This window comes from Stegodyphus dumicola, chromosome 7, assembly GCF_044657685.1.
Source record: "Stegodyphus dumicola isolate Sdum_Otavi_A_Nest chromosome 7, ASM4465768v1".
NCBI lineage: Eukaryota > Metazoa > Arthropoda > Arachnida > Araneae > Eresidae > Stegodyphus > Stegodyphus dumicola.
The window spans coordinates 55361358-55385936 of record NC_140774.1 but is presented as its reverse complement, the minus strand read 5'-3'; the positions used below and the strand labels follow the sequence as shown (position 1 = coordinate 55385936).

At 32.4% G+C, this 24579-nt stretch overlaps 1 protein-coding gene across 4 annotated transcripts in view; it reads left to right on the top strand.

Annotated features, from left to right (window-relative positions):
• The first annotated feature begins 908 nt into the window (after window positions 1-908).
• unc-13 (protein unc13 homolog) overlaps window positions 909-24579 on the top strand; it is a 293041-nt gene continuing 269370 nt past the window's right edge. The window contains exons 1-2 of one of the 4 annotated variants that reach the window (XM_035360008.2): window positions 909-5675; window positions 7994-8068. In XM_035360008.2, coding sequence (XP_035215899.1) covers window positions 1356-5675; window positions 7994-8068 — 4395 coding nt within the window. In that variant the 5' untranslated portion in view covers window positions 909-1355. The remainder of the gene's footprint in view (window positions 5676-7993; window positions 8069-24579) is intronic. The other 3 variants (XM_035360007.2, XM_085820232.1, XM_085820231.1) reach the window with 3 other exon arrangements.

Below are 24579 nucleotides of genomic sequence, written 5' to 3'. Positions count from 1 at the left end.
ATGAAAAACATCGTGTCCTCCCGCTGAATCGGCGCACTTCTTCGGCCTTTGCATCCAGAGTTTAACTTCATTGCCCACTTCGAGCGCGAAACGAAACCTTCTTCAGTGATTCTTCTCTCCGCGGATATTTAAAGGGGATACATTGTTTGTGCGCGGGAAGCAACAAGGTTATAAAGATCGCATTGAAGAGCACGTGTATATATAAGTGGATACTGTGTATCATTTTCTTTGGAATATCACAACTTGTGCTTCTGCTGGATGCATAGAACGAGATCACGGATTCCTATCATGTTGCTTCTTTGAAAAAATATTTATATCCTTCGAATGTGAGGAAGTTTGTTATCAACGGAATTCTCAAAATTTCAAAAAGGCGTTTCAGAACTGAAGTATATTTACATTTTACATACAGTGTATCAAAGTGCGCTCAATATTAACAAAATTCTAGATAGTTTATTTTTTAAACCTATTTTCGAATTTATTTAAAACTTAAAAGATAATGTGATCGGTTTCGGAGCTTACTTATACATCTTATCACATAGTTATCAATTTTTTGTTTTTTCGCAAATTAATTTTAACGTTAAAATCCATATGCGTTTTCCAATTTCCGGTGTTGTTATTTCCGTAAAAATACATGCTTCAATATTTTAAAATAAATATACGTCTAGTTTATAAATTTAATGTTCATTGTCACTGGAAATTAAAATTCAGTGCTTATTATTAATTGAGAATTTATTTTTAAATAAACAGCGCTTGACCTCGCTCTGTTAAATGATCGTTATCCTCTAAGATAGTATTTAAAAGTTAAATTTTTTTCATGATATGCATATTTCTTCTACGATAAAGAAAAAGTATTTTTTGAACTTCTTCAGGTTAAACTGCTGTGTGCTTCAGTGTTTTCATCATATCTCGTTTTCCAATTCTGTGTTCGTGTTCCTAGTGAAAGCGTATCAAGATTTCATATTTGCATTTAAAGTGATTTCATTTTACGAATGTTAGCATACTTCTATTTCAAAGTTCTTGTGCTATTAATCGATATTTTCTGTGTTGTGAAAGTGTAACGAAATTAGAAACAACATAGCATTTGGATTACTCCAGTTCTGTCTTTTTCCCAGTGTGATGAATGCTTTTCTACAATAAATCTATAGCCATAGCAGTGCTCATTTAACTTATTATCTGTATTCCAACGTGTACGTAAAATCTTTCATCACACTCAATGGATACAGTTTATTTTGTGAATGTTACGGAAGAGCAGCTGAAAAAAGTCTGGTGCGTATGTTTTTTGGATTAATTAATTACACCAAAGTATCGATTAATTAGTTCAAAGTATTTAGATTTTAGATTATAAAAAGAAATGAATGACATATATATTTACAAGGCATCCTTTGATGCCCTTTTTTGAAATTTTTCCATTAGTGATTTACAAAATTTTTCAGTACATTGCGTATATTCTGGAATATTTCTACAATAAAAAAATAATTGATTCTGTATGGAGGGGAAGTACTGATCATGAGGTCTACAAATTCTCATCTTCACAGTCGGTGACATCGATATCTAATATCCAGACAGTGATCGACATGGATCTTGTCCAGAACTCGAGAAAAAGCATCTCGCCTTCCGAGTACTGCAATGTCTATAATAGTAGGGTTGAACAGGCTGTTGAAGCGTTTATGGATAGGTTGGGGGGTAGACTAGGGGAGCTGGAAGTGGAGCTTCGGTATGCATGGAGAGCGGTGGATTTGCTGTCCCAAGAGTACGTAAAAATGTGGGAGAAATTAGAACGGTTAGAAATTTTGCTCTACGAGCAACAAAATGTTATCGCGCAATTGCTTTCTGTTATTAAAAACAGCGGGGAGGACCCTGAAGAGTATCTTAATACTAGAGGAGATTCAGTGGCGAGTGATTCCTCTCTTAAAGACAGAATCCTCCTAAAGCATCCTGATTTAGGATCCAACGTAGATCTTTCTGAAAGTGACCTTTTGGGAGTAGGTGGATTTAATAACCAAGCGGAAGAAGGTAGCGAAAGCGATCAAAGCAGCCTCAAGTGGGCGAAGAAATACCCAGGTTTTCATTATGCATCTAAATATGTAGACCCTTCCACTACTTCTGAAGCTTCTGATTGGGAAGGTGCTAGCCAAGGCAGTCCCGCTTATTTTCACTCCGATCTCCTGCAGTATCCCAGACGCGAAATTTTCACTTCTTCAGACTACAAAAGTTATCGTGGCACTTCACCTTGCATATCTGAGACAGATATGGCTGAATTGGATAGGCTTTCCGCCAAATTACAGAAAGTATCTGCTTCGGCTTCTGGCGTTACCTCTAGAGACGTTTACAAAACTCTTAGTCATATTCGAAATAGTCCTTTGCGCAGGCGAGATGTAAGTGCAATGAATGCTGACACAGATATTGCGTATGATCCCGAGATCTTATCGAGAATGGACAGAATGAAATTTCCTACATATGAGGAATTTGCTAAAACTGCATGCTTAGAAGGAGAAAGCTCTTCGCTTGATATTCGAGCAAGCAATGAGAGTTTACGATACACACCTGATTCAACTCTTAGTGCCAAAGAGAACGATGAGAGGATGACTTATACAAATAGAGGTGCCTCTTCTGCATGGGCTGATTCCATGGGCGCTAGTCCTAAAAGAAATTTAGGAATGATGTACAATAAGTATCCTTTAGAATCTCAGACGATTCCACCAGAATCGACGACAGATTCTCAGGACTATAGTGCACAAAATTACTTAGGGCACACTGTGGAGGAACGACAGAAAGGACATGCATTAACGCCAGTTACCGAAATAAGCCCAGAATACGCAGCTTCTGACACACCTATAAACGGCGCTGGCTCAAGCCCGGCTCCTGTAGAAAAACTAGATAGTGTTGCAGACGCCACCGTGTCTCCTTTAAGCCCTAGTGACAGGCCAAAAACTGTAAAAGCGGAAGTTCATACGTCTGATAAAAACAGGACTTTGGACACAGGTGATGCAATATCTGCAGATGAGCTAAATGTTTTGAAATCTCAAGGTGCTGGTTATGATGCTAATGTTCTAGGGCAGTCGTATAATACTAACTCTTCTTACAAGGAAAAACCGCGGAGAAGTAAGGAACTCCCTCAAATTCCATATCAGACAAATAAGCTGAAAAAGGCAGACTTTTCAACGGGGCAGGATGGAGCTTACCAGAAAGGAAGTAGTAATACCTTACCGCCCCCGAAGTCCAGTCATGTTCAGAAACATAATAAAAAAACATCTCCAGCTCCCTGTCGACGAAAATTACCCCAACCTTACATTGATAAATCGGGAAACATTACGTATGACAGATCGCAAGCCGTAAAGCCTGCCACAACCATAGCCTATACCCACGTGCTTTCTCAGCAATGCAAAGTTCAAATATCATCCAGTGACCTTCCTCAAAGTACGTCACATCAAGTTTACAACTCAGAACAGTCTACTGTACCAAAACGAAGTAACTATTTGTACGAAGCAGAAAATGACGACAGCGTAGAATATGATAATAAAGAAAAAGGAATTTCAGAATTTTCTCCAGAGCAAAACGAGTCTTCTAAATCTCGCATGGTACCTGAAGACGGACAGCCTTATGGTTATGAAAATGATCCAAAGGTGTCTTGCTACGAGAAATGCCCAAACTCTGAAAATTCTGAACATCAAATTCTTTCATTTGAAGAACTTCCGCGTACAGATACTGATGATCATTACCCTACTCAGTATTATTCGCAATCAGATCAATCGTACGTAGCTGAAACATATGTAGAATACCAACATCCAGAAACCGACACGGGATTTCCAGACCAGTCTTTTGAAAATGAAACCGGTCATTATACTTGGGATGAACAAACGCAAGAAAACTGGAGCCATTCAGATCAAATGCTGTCTCAGTATCCATATAGAGATGAAAATATATCTAACGTGCCATCTTCCCAATATCAAAATTATTCTGAGCACCAAAGAGATCTCTATACTCCTACTGCTTATACCATCGCATCTGCAAATTATGACACTCAGTGTTATGAAAATCAACAAGAAACTAGCTACAGTGATTACAAAGAAAAGGAATTGAAACCTTTAGATAACGCACAATATCACGAGCCTGATCGCGAGGCAGGATATACTGCTCAGAATTATGAATATTACGCTGAACCTGTGCAAGAGAACTATTCAAATTACCCTTGTGAAACAACCTCCCAACCAGATACAGAACGCCCACCGCCTTATTATGCTAGTGATATAAGTTATAGTGAAGATAAAGATAATTCTGTTAATTATAATGTCGAGGAGAGTAGAAAAATTCCTCCTGAGAAACCTTTACGAGAACATGAAAGAGTTGCAAAAGCCGAAAACTTAACATATTCATCTCAACACAAAGGTTATTCTCCACAAAAATCAAAATCCGATCGCCGCCGTAGGCAAAGACAGTATTCAGATCCTGTAACTTCTGCAAATGCTATTCAAAGTCAAGCTCAGGTTATTGTGTCAGGGCATATGACTCCATCCACTAAACAACTGTCGACTTCAGCAACATCTGTAGCTGAAGATGCTACATCTACTTCTAGTGGTGGCATATTCAGTGTATTATCTAACAAAGTATCCAAAGGGTATAAGATGATAAGTATGCCTACCTTATCAAAGAAAGATTCTAAACCACCATCAACCCAGACTAATGCACCTAGTAGCAAGAGTGGAAGTATGAGTAGTCTGTTTGGCCTTGACAGTTTTAAAATGGGCTCTAAATCTAAGTCTCGTTCAGATAGTGTCAAAAGTGAAAGCGAGCTTTCTTTGTACGATGAACCTCAAGCCGTAATAGATTACCAAGAATCTTTGACTGAGCCATCAAGTGAATCGTATCCAGCGCCAGAAGCTACAGGAGATGATCATGATGTATTTTATGGTGCACCGGAATCTGAATATCAAGATAATATCGAAAGTGAATACCATGACGGTGGAGATTATCAGGAAGATACAGATTACCAGGACGAAGAATTTCAGGATACATCAGAATTTCCAGAAGAAACTCTTGATGACTATCTACCTGATCATGATGAAACAGAGACTAAAGAAGAAGTCCCCGCAAAAAGCGAAAGAACAATGACATTTGCTGAAGCATCCAGAAAAGCAAAGCAGGAGCGCAAAAAAAGTATGGCTGCTGAAGAATTTGCTTCTTTATTCCAGACCGTCTCCAAAGTACGGCATCATCCTCCTCAACCAAAGCAACCCGAAGACTCTGTAGAATCCGCTGGGCTAACATCTAGTATGTCGAATGAGTCTGCCTTTTTCTCTTGTGCCGATAGCAGGCAAAGTTCAATTGCCCAGTCAGAATATGGAAGCTTAGGTTCAGCGGAATCTGTAGTGCCTTATGAAAAAGATACTACTGCAAAACAGGATACTGAATCTTTCGATTCTTATGTCGCGCAAAAAGGCCCTGACGAGGATCGAGCATCAGGCGAAGATGGTGTGTCCCTTGCCGAAACGGTTGAGGGATCTGTGGTTAGTGAAACCGCTGTATCGGAAGATACTGGTATTCCTCCCAAAAAGGGAAAAAAAGTTCAGTTCGAAAGGAGTCCTTCTATAGAAGAATCTCAAGAAGAAGAAGCATCTGGTGATAAATCAAAAAAAGCACCGCCTGGGAGTACCAAAAGCAAGTGGATGAAATTAGCGGTTCGTACTTTTCAATTTATATTCTTTTTTTTATTATCTGATCTACTTTTAATTTTTTAATTATTGCTAGTTAAAAAACTCATTTAAATTGTTATATGTTTTTGAATTTATTTGCATTCTTTATTATACTGTCAGTATTATTCGTTAAGTTTAATTAGAAACACTTGATACTAAGTTTCACAGATTTCAATTCTAAATTTTCTATTCTATGTTCCTTTTCATGGCATACATTATAGTTTAGAACTATTACTTTATTACAAGAATATTTATTTCTTATTTTTACATACTTGGCCCGATCGTAAATTTAATACTGCATAAATGGAAATGGCATGGATTAAATTAAAAATATATTTTCCGGCGAAATTGTTTTAAATGGTATAAAAATGTACTCAAATTGTGCAAAAAATTCGTTTATCTAGTATAAACAAGTATTATATTGAATATGTCAAAAGAAAATATAGTTATACCACTTTATTTCTTTTTATAATTTTGAGTATTGAAATTTTGAAAGTATTTGTTTCAAGAAAGCTAAAGAATATTTGAGTTATTTTTATTTTGCCATTTTTTATGAAATATTTTAATGGTAAAATAATGTGTCAAAAACAGTATAAAAATAGAGTTTTTCTGGAATGATTGGATATTCATTATTATATAGGTAAGATTAGGTCTTCGCTTACCATTCACAGAAATTATTTCACATTTTTAAAATTGTCAAAAATATAAGTCTTGCTAATCCAGTAGAATTACTTGACATAATATCGTAAATAATAAACATCACAAAACAACTTTAATAATAATATTATCATTATTAAGTATTGTTTCATTGCAAATGTCATAGACATCCATCAAATTGTCATACGTGAAAATGTCTCATGTATGAAGTTTTCGTGCAATGCGTAAATGCAAACCTCTGCAGCTATCATCAAATTTTCTGCTATGAGAAACAGTATTTAGCAAGCAGTGGAGGACACTACTCTCTACGCGGAATGAAACATTTAAAAAGTCTTTTAATGTGTACCGAAAGGCATGTAAAAAATATGTGAACTCTTATTAGACATCAGAATGATTAAAAACGAATAAAATGTTGCGGAAATTTACATAATAAAATACATTAATTCATACACATATGTTTACATTACATTAATTTATTGCATAATTTTTTGAATAATTTATCCATCAAAGGTGCATCATACTCCTTATTTGACCATAAGATTAAATAAATCATCATCAGTGTTCATAAGATTAAATTTTAATCTTTAAAATAATATTTTTATTTATTGTATTTTCTTTAAATTAATCGTCCTTGTTTTTTTATTGAAGTGTATGTTTATATGAAGTGTTGTTATGTTAAGAGTAGAATAGCAATTTTATGTTTTACAAATTTCCTCGAATTTGAGGGAATCTGGTGTTTTGCGAACATCACAGTTTTTTGGGAGCATCATATATATCCTCAAATTCAGATATTTTTCCACTAATTTTAATCTCCTATTAAAATATTTAGATCATTTTAGTAGGTAAATAGGTTTACCTTAATTAGAACGTATTAGAATATATGTATATGTATAAATACAGCTTGAAAATGCAGAAGAACTGTCATTTTTGTCTCTGTGAACTACCATTACTTTTAATCGAAAATTTAATCCCGATATCCGTTATTTAATGCTTCAATCCTTTTACCCGTCGTTCCTTGCTTGCATTTACTGTTTTATTCATTAAGCAAAAATAGCACGATTTAGCCACACACGCACTTCGTCCTTCACGCAGATGCAGCTCTATAATATGCTTTCACAGACGTCACGCTTCAAGCATTTAGCTTATCATTCACATACAAATTCACAGACTTTAAAAACCTGCTGGCCTCTTTTTTTGCAAGATGTAAAGAACCGAACTCATGCAAAATAGAGTAATCGATAAAAAGAATCTCATCAACAATCAAATATTCTTTAAATTTAATTTGATTAAAATATATTTGTATCATTTGCTAAGGATTAGTTTCCCATATTACGCAGATAATACGGATTATGATCAGTATTTGATAGCCACTGTGCAATAAACAGCTAATTTTCGGATGTTCCTTGTATCGAAAATCATTTCAACTTGCTATTTTACTTTCTATTTAACTTAAAGTTTTCTTCGACTTATAAACAACTTTATTTTATCCGTAAAGAATACAGTATGTTTTCTTATTTTTCTGAAGTTTTGAAAAGTGTTTTATCTTAGATGTCTCTCTCGCCTGTGTTCCATTTTATTAATAATGAAGGTATTTTGATGTTCTATAAAAGTATCCTAAATCTTAATATATATGACGATTTTAACAGGAAACAGCAGTACGTGGCCGCGAAATCAATGAATCAAGTGCAAGTGAAACTCTGGCATATGCTTCGGCATTAGAAGTACGTAATTTTATGAATCATGAAATATCATAAGCTGTATTTACTGTTACTGATTGCGTAGCTAGATTTAGGGTGGAAGATTATGACAAATAATGACTACCATTAATTTATGATTATGATTTTAAAAAAAATATTTTTAACCGATGAAGTATTTAAAAATAATTAGTCTCCAAATGCAGTAATTAAATTGATACATGAAAAAAAATTAAAAAGCATTTCAAAAACTTGAAATACGGTTTTAAACTGTAGACGAAGAAAACATGTGAATTAAAATAAGTTTATAAAATAACATAATTTACCAAAACTACGCCCTGAAGCTATTTTAATAAGTTATCTAAAATATCTGGGATTATTATCAGGACAAATAATAAAGTTGACTGAATCCTAGTTAGCATATCATAATCCTATTAATTTTATAATTCAAATTTAGAAGTAATAGAAATAAAAAGTGTATTATTTAGTAGAAATATTTTTGCCTTTCTCGAACACTAAAACCAAACTGTTGGTGGCGTCAAATGGTCTCAAAATCGTCGTCTCAGACACTCCAAATTTTAAGCGTTTTGTTGCATTAAAAAAAATTTCTTCTTCTGTAAGGAATGAAAAAATCTAAGCTTTTTTAAATTTTTTATATATTTATATGCATTTCTGTGAATAAGAAAACGGTTCACTGGAAAAATAAGAATTTAAAATTGTAGGGGTGGTTTTTAGTAAAACTATAAATACGCTTTAAATGAAAAAAATGGCATCACTGTTTGAATAAGTTTACTTAATTTTCTTCGTTTCTCTGCTGTGTGTCTTAGAGCGCGGAAAGTATGACCGAAAAATTAATAAAAAAAATTTTAACGTTTCGTCTTTAAACATCACTTCCAAATGCATGCTACATAAAACACAAATGCTTTTCTCCGATAAGTATACAATATGCTAATATTTGTAATCAATTATTGCTTTAGGTAAAAATAATGTCAGGTATGAGCCATAGCAAGTTAGCAAAAATATTTGCTTACGTTGGACTTTGATATTTGCAACATATAACTGATGTGTTTTGTTGTTTAAAAATTAAACTAAAATTTCTAGTAGCATGTCTGTCATCGCTATTTGAATTTGCATCACGAATTATTACTTAAAAACTCTTTTGAATCATCATACTTGCTACAAATCTTTTTTTCCTTGCCTGAATCACATTTTGCTTTACAAAAATGAAAATGTATAATTGCTCGAAAGTACGCCTTACTGTACAATACTTTCAAAACAAACTCGGTTAAAAATTTTTTAACAAAAGCAATACGTTTGGAACTCGCAGTTGCACCAAACTCTCATTTCACCATCTACCATAACCGAACTTCACGCTTTTAGGAACTGCCTTGTCCTTAGAAGGTTGTTTTTAAGGCCATTTTCATATTTAAAGTTTCAATTATACGAACTTGTTTCGAAATCCGTACAAGTTTATAAAATTTTATTATATTAAACTGTGATTTGAAATACATCTCAAAATATTTCATATTTATGTCATTTGTCAGCTAGAAATCACATATCATGCTTTAAAGAATACAAAAGCCATGTATTCTGTAGAACCATACATTAGTTTTAGTTCAGTGATTTCCTGTTTAGATTTTGTTCGCTCTTGAATATTTGTGCTGCATGAAATACTCCCAGAAATCACATTTAGTGCTTATTGTACAAATGAAACTTAAGAAACAATCCAATAAACGTTCGAAAAAATACATAAAAATGTAATTTTGTATATGTGGGATAATTCAAAGAAATGCAAATAATCTTCTATTTAATTTATTAAAATCAAGTATTTTAATATTTTAATAGTAAATAATTACCTTAATTATTTACTATTAAATTTGCCCTATACATTTAATAGATGAGGTATCCACTCATTTAAGGATTTGGAATTATTTTAATATTAACGTCATGGTACTGCATTTGAATAAGATTTCCATTAATCATAATCTTGTGCTAGAATTTTCTTTCATAACCGAACATAAAGTTTCAACTGGACTCATATCCGGACTATTGTCTGAGCAAAGCAATAATTTTCCATAAAATTAAAAACTGTAAGCATTTGACTACAAAATTTAAACATGTAACATTTAATTGTTTAGAGCATTTCTAAGCACGAAAAGACGATACGTTATCAAAATACAAATTCGTATTTGAGTCTGAAGTCATGTTTATGATAGTCATTTTATAGTCATATGTTAAAATATTTTTATTTTCTCTAACTATATAACTTTTCTCAAACTTTTACTATTTATCCAACTTTTGATATTTTTCGCATTATTGATGGTGGGGGCCGTTAACTCAAAGTCATCTATTGGTCTCCTGCGTTATTTTCAAGAAATCTGAGGATAATTAATCCCATTTTCAGATTTTATTACCAAAAAAAACTTGGGAATAAAGAAAAATGCAGTTTCGAATAAAACGAAACATAAAGACGAGAAAATGATATTAAATAATATTCATTCGCATGTAGTAAAATATCCATGAGTATTTTATATACTCTACTCCATTTTGTAACATATCATTCTTCAAAAAATCCAGCCTGAATATAGCATGTTTAAGCAGTAGCTTATTCTAAGTCTAGCATTTTTTTTTTTTTGGTACATAATTTTTTGAGCCTGCATGTTTTTAATGTATTATTAACTTTGTGCTCCCTATCTCAGTTGTTATTTTCCGAACACATGGAAGTTCATTGATTGTTTTTGAATTTTAACTTGCTCTTCTATTTAGTAAATATATTTTCATCAATTTCCTTCTTATATTTGTCATCAATTATGCGTTTGTTATACATTCCTTTACAGTTCTCGGCATAATCCACATTCGTGATTAAAGCTTGACTAAAAAGACAGAGATTTTTACTGCTAAATTTTTCAACCATTTCCCTCTGATTACACTCATTTTCATTTAAAGGAGTTTAAACAAATGTCACTTTGCGAGTTATAGATTTTTTAACCTATAAAAAGTAGCAAAATTCTGGGATAAATAGTAAGTATGGTAAAGTTTAATTCAAAATTTCGTAAAGCAATAACATAAGAAAGAAAATGTATGTAATAGAATGTGGCCTGATTTCTAACTTAATTGTTTTACATTAAACCGATTAAAAAGGCGAAAAAAGAACAGAATTAATTATAGCATGACCAGATTGCTATATAAAAGAGTAGAGATAACGCCTTCCAAATATTACAATTTATAACTACAAATTAAACATTTTGACTATTAAATTAAGAACTATGTTAATATAAATATGTGTTTTTAAGTAACTGCTGGCTTAAAATTAAAAATAATACCGAGTTTCCTACTTTTAAAATATTGTTTGTCAAAATATGATTTTTTTCTAACACTTTTTTGAAGACTAACTGATGACAGTGAAGCCTTGAGGAGACGGGGATTAAGTGAAACCTTACAAATGCAACCACAGAACACGTCTCCGTCTTATCTAGTAGAAAAATGCTTGATCGAAGTCGGTAATAGGTGAGGTGCGATAATAAAATCAATGGAGATTTGTAGTTGAGATAAAATCGCGGAGAAACGTTCGTTAATCAGCTTTTGAAACTTTAACAATAATTTAACGAACTGGCAGAACAATGCATGATTAGTCATATGAATATCAAAGTGTTTAAATGTTTTTTCTTTGATACTGCGGTTATTTTACCGGGCCTTTACAGCTGGGATATCTCTCATATTAAAATCGTTTTTTTTTTTTTTTCATATCTTTTACAAACAAATTGTAGCGCTTAGTCATTTACTGTACATAATAATTCGTAAATAATTTAGAATTTAGCTAAGATCACAGGAAAACATTTAAGTATATGAATTTTAAGAATGAAAGCTTTCCAAATAAAAGGTTTTTATTTAGAATTTATGCAAACCAAAATTCACTTTTAATACTTTAAAGCTAGATGGACTACTTCATCAATACTATAAAAATTTGACTAATTGATCAAAAATATAAAAATATCAATACGTAAGCATCTTAGGCATTTCATTTTAGATTAGCATACTCATTTAAATATTTTATAAAGTAAGCACTAATTTTCTTAGGGTACTGCGGATGGGAAAGTTAAGTACAATGGGAAAGTTAAGTTGTGTTTTTTCTTACCTCAAATTCAGACTTTTTCTAAGTTTTCTGTTATTTATAGGGTTAGTAAACTGAACGTTTTGTAGCTTGTTATGGCATGTTTTTTTTTTTTTTTTTTTTTTTTTTTGAAAAAGTGAGATGTACTGAATATTAGTTTGAAATTTCAAGTGCACATTCCTCAGTTTTGAGAGTTTTAATTTTGTCAATTAGACTATCAATTGAAGTATGATACTGTGAGTCTCAAGAATTACCTAGTGAGGAAGACAATATAAAAAATCATTGCAAAATAGGATTCTGGATTTCCGTCAAAGAAATTTCCTCCTATTTTGTGCATGATGCAGTTAAATAACTAGTTGATATTTTTTAAATTTCCTTTAATTATTAGTAATTAATATGCAGTTTCAGAAATAATCAAAAATAATACTGTATACAAAATTAGATGCAATCTATTGATGTGCGTTCGCTTCAAATAACTGAACTTGTAATACTCAGTGTATTATATTATATTCTGCTTTAAGTAATTGTCAATAACTGAAGGTATCTCTAGTATCTCCAGTTAAGAAAGGCCTATTTTTTAATGCAGTAAAGCCTTGTTAACACAAAACCTTTAAGGGACCTAAAGCAGTATTTCCGTCTCCTTTTCAACTGCTCGAATAGTGGATATCACAAGTCATTTGCGATAAGATCTCGTCATAAGGGCAATAGTCTCTTGATCCAGAGAGTAAAGATTACTTGTTGCATTTGGGGGGGGGGTGAAGGGAAATTTTACATTTAAAATCTTTGAAAATTCGTGTTAAATGAAAAAAAAAAAATTAATGACTAAACGGATTAAGAAACATTTCGTAATTCGAAGTAACCAAAATTCGCGTTAACCAATAAAACAGACTATAACTTCATATACCTGTCTTGCCGGAATTTAAATTTTGTTCATGTTAACCGAGTATTCGCCTTAAGAGAATTTATGTTAACGAGGGTTATTATAATTTATTATTTTAATCCCTTCTTTGTAACTGTTGTAATTCATTTACAATGATTAAGGTATCAATAAATAGCGTGATTGCAGTGGTTTAAATCGTTCATTTTATTACAAAAAAAATTGAAATTTATACGAAATAACAGAATTTTGTTACCAGTTATTAATAGATAAAATAATAACAATATGCCAAAATAATTTCTGATAATTACAGACTCTGTGTAATGTTGTGAGGAGAATTCATTACTTCTAAACAGTAACAAATACTTATGATTTTTGTATTATTGTAATGCGCATACTATAATATAATTAATAACAAAAAAGACTTCCTATAATTGCTTTAATATGTTGCAATTTGCATCTGCTATTGTTTCAAACTATAGAGCAAATCTAATTGGTTGTGTTGTTATTCTCTAACAATGTGTAATCTTCTATTTTAACGAAACGCTGAAAGGAATTATCGCATACCCTTGAACGTGCTATCTTCGTGTATAAGCACGTCCCAATAGCATCTGACAGATTCGTGGTTCGAATTGTGGAGAGAAAGGAGTAGGTTTTTTTCATTTTTCCTTGCTCCTAAAAACGTAATAGTTTCTACGTAGCTAAATTTAGTGTTTAAAGACCTCGTGACTTTTATTTTCCAACATACGTTTGCTTCTTTTCATTCATTGTAATAATTAATAATCAATTTATTTTGATACAATTAAAAACTTCTATTAAAGTTACTTAGTAATATGGTCAAAATATTGAGTAAATACATCCGATGTATTACAGATAATAATTAAAAATATCGCTAATCATATAATTAATGTAAATATAAAATTTACAGAGAGAAATAAAAAAATTGTTTATTATTTTTAATTTGAGGAAAAATATAAGGTAAGAGTCGATTTTTCTTGAATTTACGATTAGTGAGCAGTAAATGCGGTTATACTCTCTATAGCTTTGAATAGTCTATTGGTCGTTGAGGAGGTGAGGTGAGTTAATACTCACTCAACACTTTCGGCACTTTCTTGACAGCATCAGTAAGCTGTTTTCTCGGCTAGTATTTATTAAAGTACTTATATATAACCCTGACAAAATGCCCTTCAAATTTTCTACTGGATTCAAATCCGAATGGCGGGAAGTCTGTTAAATTATATCAATTTCATTAATTTCATAACACGATTTTAGTGAATTAGAATTCTCCGTTTTATGAATTCTTTCTTCGGATGTATAAAATGTATATGTTTACTATAGATGATATTTTGAGATACTTGATATGTTTAAGTTCCACTTAATGCAAACCCTACCAAATCATAACTAAGCCCTGTCCGCTGCCCTGATCGGAATTGTACTGGCTGCCGTATCGTTGGGTCCGAACTCGAATCCCCCGCAGAGAGGATGAATGTTTGTAAGTGTTTAATGTATTTGAAGAATAGGGGAACTTAGCGTACACGGCAAGCCGAAAGTCTTCTCGAATGGTTTGGTGGTAGAAGACTCTTGGGCTCATCCATCGGAGGATTCTCCTTCAACATTGGGAACGAAGTGGGCAAAAGCGTTTTGTTACACATACGGCGTCCAAGGCCCATGGCAACGACAACGGTTATTTCGCGCTCCTCGCCACGATAAATATCATGAACTTGATCTAATGTTACTATCAGCAAATCAGATATGTCACAACAAAGCAACCGAATCATATCCAGTTCCGGTTCAGAATGATGGAGTAAATAACAATGACGTATTGTCCGGGTGACTACTTAAAGAGTCCCTTCTTTTAAATTCTGGTGTGAATCGGTGCAAATAATGCCGAGTTAATCAGAGTATTTATAATCCCCAAAAATAATTTTTGTTTGGCTTTTATTTAAGATTAAAATGCGTAACGCATTTTCGGAAGATGCATAAGCAGCTTCCCAAAAGTCGGTGAAGCTTTCCCTTTAAATCATCACGCACAAAAAAAGACTTATAATTATTGATGGCATTATTGTATAACTGTTTGATGAATCTAACAAAAAGAGACATTTAAACTTTTATCACGATATGACGTCAAATATATGATTGCCAGTTTTGTTTAAGTTTTAATATACAGCTGACATGACTTCATCAAATCATTATATGGCATTATGTCTATTAATCTAACGGCACAAATTTGATTCTCAGCAATTTTGTACATGTCCTCGTATTCTTATTTCTGTGAATGTATATTTGTTTTTTTTTACCTTAAACGAGGAACGGAAAGCTGAAACGAAACAAAATTTCCGCACTCAAAACGTTCAACAACAATCATCTGATGAACGGAAATAAGTGTTACGCGAATCGTGCTGCGAGTCCCGTATTATTCTCATTCCGGTCTCTTGCATCCGGAAGATAAAATTCCGGCCAGAGATATGAAAGAGGATCCAAAATAAATGACCGGTGACGGATTTATGCGCATTTGGATACAGGGAAAGTATTTCTCTAGAGACATTTCCAAATGTTTCGGGTCGTAAAGGAAGCATGATTATGGAGTCTGTGCCAAGGAGGGAAACGTCATGGAAAATTTATAACTAAAGCTGCAGCTCCTTCATCATGGTTCTATGGAAATATGAGGAAGTTATATATGAGTAGTCTAGTATAGCTTTAGGGCTGGCACCATTATTCTCTATCATTTCTACTCTTTCCAATGCTAGAAGGTTGAAATCAGTATGTTCCAGGAAAGCGGCATAATGTCCAGTATTCCCCAATTTCCAGCAGTCCACCTGCTTATCGTTAGATGAGGCTGGAACTTGCTGAATTTGAGTTCCCACGCAGTTTTATTGCGGTTCGCAATATATTTCAAAGGACTTATTACAAAGTTTTGTAATTCTGCTGACGCATTCTTTTGCTTTGCTTTTTCATTTCAAATGTTCATTTCAAAAGAACTATCAAACCTTGAACATCGTGAGTTTGAACAGGGTATATCCTCTTATACACTGATCTCTTTCATAAAATATGTGGAGACGCTTTTGTTCACTTTTTACAGTTTGAAAACCTGCAGAAAAGTCACATAAACCAAAAAATGCAGAAACGATGAAGAAAAATTTGGGTTTGGCAGGAGAAAGTTAAACATATGTAGATATTAATCTGACTCCTCACACACTGTAAGAGATACATTGCTCTGTCACCAAAATCCTTCGTTTGATTGCTGATAACATTACTATTACGCATTACTGTGTATTAATATATAAGAAAATACTGATATACGAACAAATAAGGGTCATTCATCTTGTAAACACAGATCGTTAGGTTAGGTTTGATAAACAGTATTTTAAATTTATTTCCTCCTTCTCGTGGTTTTCTTAACAGCATTTTTCTTTCTTTATCCTCCTTTGTACAATATGTTATGTAACCTACTGACAAAATATGCATTAATTTTTATTTATTTTATCTGTGAGGCTTTCGGACAAGATTCTAAGGTATCAGATGTTACGATTTTTTAGGAAAGATCAAAAGCCGTAGCTGTTTTTTGACACTGTAATACATCCGTGCTCCTAATCGTTATTTAATGGGAAAATATTTGTACTGTTCTTTTTTATTCATTTAACTTTGGCACTCAAAAAATATGTAAATGTGTTGCTAAATGCGTAAACTAAGAAGATACATGAAGACATAAATCTTAATCAAGACCTTATTATAAAAGAAAATTACTTTGGGTCTGTTTCCAATGCTGGTAAGATGAGAACAGTTAGAGGCTGAGAAGCGAGTAATCCGAAAGTTAGTTGATCGTGCAAATTTAATTTAGTATAGAGTCACTTTATTGGAAACTAAAATGTGCGAAGCTGAGTTAAATATTCGTCTTAATCTTAATTCAAAGTAATCACGAAATGTTATCTATTATAATTTTAGACTGTAGATTTATATTTTTGCAACTTAAGGAAGGCACCAATTTGTGAAAATAAGTGTATTTGTTATAGTGGCATCTCTCTAAAATGTAGTGAAATGACAGTAAGTTAGAGAATGAAGTTGAATTTTTGCATTCCTTCTGTTAACTAACTTGGTTAGATTGTAGTAGCTGGTATATTTAATTTTTTTTAGAATTCATAAAGCCACTTAAAAAAATATAATAATCTGAAGTCCTTTGCAATAACTCTGTCGTACACATAAAGCATATGGTTTGATTCTTAATAATCTCGCTAACTTGTGCTAAAGATTTCCAAATAAATTGTCACAGTGCGAGTAATGTCATACAGATAGCATTTTGTGCATTTCGATCAAGAAGCGATTTTGTTCTTATTGAATTTTTTATGTGTAGTTAATGCAGCAGTGATAGTTATTTATAAAACACTGCGGTAAGCAACTATTATGTACAAATAATTAGTTATTATTTATAAGATCAGTTTATATACAGTAAGAGGTAGAAAGACAAAATTCAGCTAGTTCATGTTTTTATCATTATTAATGTTTCATATCATTGTCCGGCGACTTTATTCTAAATCCTTTATGATCTCGCTTCTTGTAGTATAAATAGGTACTTTTTTACATTTATTACCTTCTACATAGAAATGTGATAATCCAAGGACAAACGACAAAATGTTAAAATATTTCTAAAATAGCCTTTCTATGAAATTAAATTTAGCTACAAGTCCTTGATACCTATTATATAAATCAATAATTGTTGTTCATCGAAATGCATTAGTATAGTAAATTATTTACTAAATGAAATTATTTCGAAAAATCTGTTAAACAATCTTCAAAAAATAGCTTAGTTTTAAAGTAAGAAAAGTAAATAATTTGTCGAATTTTTATATATAACTAAACTATTTTACATGAGGGTGAAATAAAGCTTTTTAGGACATGAAAGAAAATAAAGGATAATCATAAAATAAAACGAGACTGAAAGGGCATTTGATTAATAAATTTAAAGGAATCAGAAGCAAGAGCCTTCAAATGAGTTTCTTCCTCATCTAGCGTTTCCCGAATTCCAGGACAAACGTGACACGGGGATAGAAATCTGATATTTTGCACTTATTCCAAAACCAAACAGCTCCAGTATATGATTTGCAATAAATAAATAAATCAGTCAGTCTATCCTCTGAATCTGGATCTCTGTTCGGACCCTGGCTGGAAGAAGGATTTTAAAATGAAATCTAGCTTTCAGAGGCATTCCACATGCTTAGAGATTTGTTTTAGCTGGAATTCGATAGTAGATTGCTAAGAGCACCGACCCTGTAAGCTATTCCAGCTTTTAATTCCCTGATATTATAATGATCAGGAAATTCAAAAAGAGCATTATCTCCATACTATATGGATGTCAATGCTTGGATAAAATGATGGTCTTAAAACTCGTCTACAACCAAAAGTTACGTGTTAATAATATTTAATCGGCGAAATCTTTATAAAAACGATAATTTTTGCTCCAGATTTTATATATTCCTAGTTTTTTTGGATGTTTTAGAAGAGTAACCTAAAGTGTTTGTGTGTGTGACATTTTTTTTTTCAATTTCGCAAATGTTTTTATAATAAACCAATTCTTCTGAGTTTAAGTACCCACCAACATCCGAGCGGTAAAATTGCTCAACACTGGTAGCTCGACCTGGGTTCAATTTTGGGTGAACGAGCTGACTGCATGGGCATTTCTCTGGTCTTCCCGATGCGTAATATGGATACCTGCTAGTTTCTCTTAAAAAATCCTCCACAAAGGCATATCTCCCCTTAGACAGCTAGGGCTTTGCATGCTTTGCCATAATCAAAGTTAAACTTCAGATATTCTTTTGAATTTAAAATGATACTGTAATAAAATTACGCCCAATCCCACTTGTCATGATTTTTTGAATAAAACGGATATATGTGAACGAGCCTTCTTCTTTATTGAAGAGCACATAAAACTGATAATTTTGCTTTACTCCTTGTAAAAGAATAGTAATTTTTAGTCATTTTCTCCATCATTTATCCAAATTTCTTACAAAATAAAATATTTATGTGAAAGTGCTGCATGTGCTTTTGTTTTATAGTGGAAAACTTTGCGAGCACAAAATGAGATTTCTGAAAAATTCTGTTATTAAAAAAACGCTTATAAAAACGCACGGTTATCTGCTTAGATATTAAATTCCAGCTTAATACCGCTCGTAATTGGTATGTTAACAATTCACTCAAAAAGCAACCTTTTTTCCATCAGCAACGAATAATGATAGATTCTTAAAAAGAAGACTAGTTGTAAAGAATTAAAATTGCGTAAAATCTCTTCCTTGAAAGATTAAATTACCTACACGAAGCATTAAATACGGCTGACTTTTCAGTCGGCGATCAGCTTAGGCGATGTTCTCTGACGCAACCATTTTCTTTCACAGTGGCAGGTAATAGCAAAAGTAACGTCTAGAATAGTGGGTATTCAAAAGGACGCTGACATGCAGAGAAATATGCTAATCGCCTTATAAAAAATATTGTAAATCTTTTCTTTAGCATAATTTTTGGTTTTTAGAATGCATTTTGCATCACGAAATGTACATACAAATTTAATAACTGTGCATATAAAAATAAAAGAATGAAACTTCAAACGGCGAATTGCAGCTGCATTTTGCAATGTATGTGTACTGTTTTGGGATTGTTTCATGCATTATTGTATTCATTTTAACGTTAAATATAGTTTGATACAATAAAATACAAGTATTAAATATATACTTAAAATTATGAAGATAACTTTATCACGACAAAAAGCAAAGAAGGAAATCTATCAATGAGGGGCGGATAATGTCTTCGCCGAAATTTTCTAAATAAAAACCATTCGTATTAATCTTGCATAGTAGGACGACTTATACGAATATCCTTGTTACAATTAATGGAATCTGTCTGAAATCTAACTCAAGTCGGAATTTTCAGTCTTTAGTCTTATCTGCTTTGTTATTGGTGGACCAAATATTTTGAAATGAGAAAAGTTTCTAATGTCATCAAATAAAAGTTTGCTATATCCGAATGGAGTTAAATTTGGAGCTTTCATCTTCCATTTAGTTGATGATAACCCATCTCGTTTCCTAAAGTGATTTTACCCTAAAACTTTTATTTCTAAAATTGCATTCTGACGTTGCTTAAAATTTAATGAGCATAATATATTCTGCTAAGTTCCTCTGCCGGCGTTTCTGTCGTTGAGTATAATCTGCCTTGAGCTACACTATAAACGTCACCATGTTCCACATAATGGATTTTAAATTAATTAGCTTCTGCAGCATTTGCAGTCTTCGTCCACAAATAAGATCCGACTTGCCCACACTATTTCGCTGTCTTCGTCACGTAATTGAATGGGAGATCCTTTCACACCATTTTTACGACACAGCGAAGGAAATAATTTTTAAGTGAAAATTTATGGCGAGTCTTTTGGATAGAGGATGTCACTTATCACAGGGGTGACATTTAAGACCTTTAAAACACACGTTCTCCATTTGGTTCTCTGTGTAATGAAAAAACGCGAAGTGTTAGACTAGCTTGTTTCTCATCTTACCATTAGTTCTTGTAATGTTATTTCTGTAATATTACGTTCAGATCTCTTGATATTAACGTTCACAAACATTTCTGCTTCGCATTGAATTTGATCTAGGAACCAACCTAGTTGCTTACATAGGTAATTTTCTTGGTTTAACACTAATTTCAGACCTGCCTGTAAATATATAAAAGTTTCAAAATTTGATGGACCTGGCACGACATTATATCATTTCTTTATATTTTCCTTGATTCTTTGCTATGATACACTGTTGGAATATGAGGGGTCGGATTGGAATAGTGCTTCCTTTTTTTGCTACCCTTTCATAAATGTGTTCCTTATAGAACAATAAATTTAAGTAAAAGATTCGAGAACATTTTATAAACAAAAGAGAATTATATTTTTCTGTATTTCAGTATAATGGACACTGAATTTATTTCATGAGAACTGAACCGAATTGAATGTCCTTAAATTAGACCGGGTTTTAAAATCGGTAAACATTACGCAACATGAACCTTTCGAGATTATATCTTTGCAATGTGTTTGTTTTTAGTAAGCAAACATAACACGCCACAGCATCTTGATATCAACCTTATCATTCATTCCAGAGACAGACGTTTATATTCTAAGCTTTCTTGGACTTGCTTCAACTTGGTCAGTCTTTTTTGGGCAAATTGAATCATCGTCAGCCCTAGGAGAAATTCTGTCTTATTCAGCTGTTCTCTCAATTAAAGAATTTCTGCTTTGACATCTGTCTCATTTACACGCAAAGCGCTTTTTAATAATTTAATTTCACCGAATTATTCTGACTGATCCCTGCGGCTAAGTATTGGAATAGCTTTTTATATTGGCCGCTAAAGATGATTAATATGGCAAACAGAATGGGATTTAACTTTAGTGCTTGTAATACAATAACTTCCCTCAATTAATTTCCTCAATCAATTAAATAGATAAAATTAAATAATTGAAAATAGTGCGCTTATTTAAAATACAAGAAAGTATTAATTTTTTCAATACGCTGCACTTATGATTGCCGCTGATTCTTTCGACTGCGTGGAAAAAAAAATTCTGAGGAGCCTTTCTTTAGGAAACTGGCCAGTTTCTTTACGTATATGAAAAACATAAAATGGCGTCAAGCAATAAACCCCGAGGCAGACTACTAGTATTACGAAATTTTAATATTTTACCCAATGTGGTCATGCAACACTTATTATTTAAAAAAAAAATTGTACTTGTCTGCTAACTGAGTTCAAAATCGCTTCTTGGTGTTTAAGAGAAGGGAATGCGCTGAAGGGAATGGTTTTATCCATGTGAAATATATTATTAAATGTGATCTTTATTAATTTTTGGTTACCATCTATTAAACGAAGGACCAAAATCTATATTGAGATTATTTATAATGACTAAAATAGATTTAGAATGAAGCAATGATACTTACTTGTTTGTGCTAAATAACATAGTAAAATATTTAAATAATTTTTTTGATGAGGTTATATCAGATATATCATAAAATATATATCATAAAAATATATTTCATAAAATACATTACGATATATCATAAAAATTATCTACATCTGGCTATTTGTGCCCTACGTTTAATCAATGCAGATGCCAAAAATTCTAAAATTAAAGCTAGTTTCTAATCCTAAAAATTCTTAAATTAAAGCTAGTCTTTTACATCTGGTGATCGCATTCCATTTCTTAAACCTTTTGTCTTAAATCAGAATGTAATATTAAAACAAATATGAAAAAAAGGGTGAAACGTTCGATTTGATTATGATAAAAAAAATGATGCTGCTCGCCGCCATAATGATCGCAACTCAAAGGAAAACTGCATATAGTTGCTGTTTCATGGACTGTCGCAAAGGTCGTAGAGACTATGTGTCTGATTAAATGATACTTACATGCAGTACTTTCTAAAGGAAAGTGGCATGTGTTCACATTACACATAAGGGAAACCACGAAACCCGCATGCAACTAAACTATTTTCAGAATCGAATCTGAGGCGCACTACAGTGTTCATCAGTCGTATCCAATGGATCATTGACAAACTATTTGCACTATAAAAACGTCCTATACGGCATTCGCTTTTATCATAGACAAATGTGTGTGTAAAGATCTTTATACTTTAATAGTAGGCGATATTAACTCATCTTACGCAAACTGATAAAGTGTTTTTAAATCGTGAGGTAAGTTATGAATATTCAAGCGTTTACTCAACACCACACATATGTACAGACACAAAAAAAAAAAAATGAAAATTGCATTGCCACGTTCGCAATAAAAGCCGTTGTTCCAGCTTGCTGTCTACTGTGTTATAGTTAATTCCTTATAATCCAAAACCTTAAGGGGAAAGATGAAATTGTACAGGTCAAGTCTCTTGAGACGGTACTTAACAAAACGAGCTGATATTGGAAAAATTGATTTTTGAAGAATTATCTTTCATCAGCAAAGGTTGAGGTGATTTATACCTACGCTTTTGTAATGACAGAGGACGACTAGTGAATTTTGTCATAAAATTACTTATTTATGCTAATTTATATTCGTTTGGTCATAAAGGAATATTAAATATGTTTATTATCAGATAATCATAAAGGCAATTAAAAATCAGCTAACCACTAAAGAGAAAAAAACGTAAACCTAATGATTCTTCTACGTGAAGTATCGTAGAAGGTTCTTGAGTAATGGAATTAGAAACATCTTTGATTATTTAAAATAATGACGCAAATTTTCGCAAAAATTATATATTAGATATGTTATAAATTGCAGAAATTAAATGCATTTTAAATTACGCCCGTTTCATAAATTATTATGAATATAGAATAAAGATGTAAATTATTAAAAAATCTGTTTATTAGCTACATTTATACCTTGCAAAATAAATTACTAATTTCATGGCACGTCGAACGACAGCACTGGCTATTTGCAAACCACATAAAACATGTAGATGAATCCTCTTGGAAACTGTTTGACTAATAGACATTCTGTATAAATGTTTGTCAAATTAGGAAAGTTTGATTTTGTGGAAGACTTAGAACAGTGGTTTTCAACCTTTTTTTCACCCCTTTCAGCATTGCTAGACGATCATTTCCTTCCTCTTTTAACTCGAAGAACGCATATTTATTTATTTAAATTTAGATTATTAGCCCTAAAAATATTATTAGTTTCGAAATGGGATACTGCTTAGGTTCACTTATAAACGGTGTATCATTTTCAGAGTGTTGCTACCAAATATTATCATCCTGTAGTATTTTTCAAGAAATTAAACAACGAAGAAAATGCATGTATATATAGGAATGTTCCTCGCACTGTGAAAGAACAACGGTACATAGCGCCATCAAATTTGAACGTAGACTTCTCCCCAAACACGTGCATCTGGAAGCCGAAATTTTTAGTAACAAACTTAACGATTTGAAATTGAGCAGACATCACTGTTCGAAATAAAACATTTTTATTTCCAGCGCGCGAGTCTGTTGCCATTCGAAATAATGTGAAATATTTGTCTTTCAATTTTAACTAACTTTATGAAAGCAATGTGCTGCTGCGACCGGAAATAAAATACTTTTTTCTTCCAAGCGTCAATATGTTGCCATTGAGTAAATGGGACTCATTAAAATGATTATATACTTCTCTTTTTTATGATAACTATTTTAGGCTGCTAGCGGCTAGTTTTTAAAGAAATAATATAGCGAATATAACCTCTAACACTCTTTCCGAAATTCTAAAGATATGCTGTTTTTAAATATTTCGTGATTTAATGTTGAATTTTTTGTAGCATAAGAGAGAAGAACGGGATATTTAATAAATAAAGTCAACACACAAAATGTTAATATTATAAAGACAAAAAAAATTGTAGGCCATCTTACTGAGAAAACTGGAAAACTGAATATTGATATGACGAACAGAGAAAAGGCTGAAAGAAATATAAAAATGTATGCCAACATTTAACACGACATCGGCAATTGTAAGCATATGTTGCCATTCATCTTTTAAAAATCTAGGTTTTATTTTTATTTTTTATTTATTTATTTATTTATTGGCTG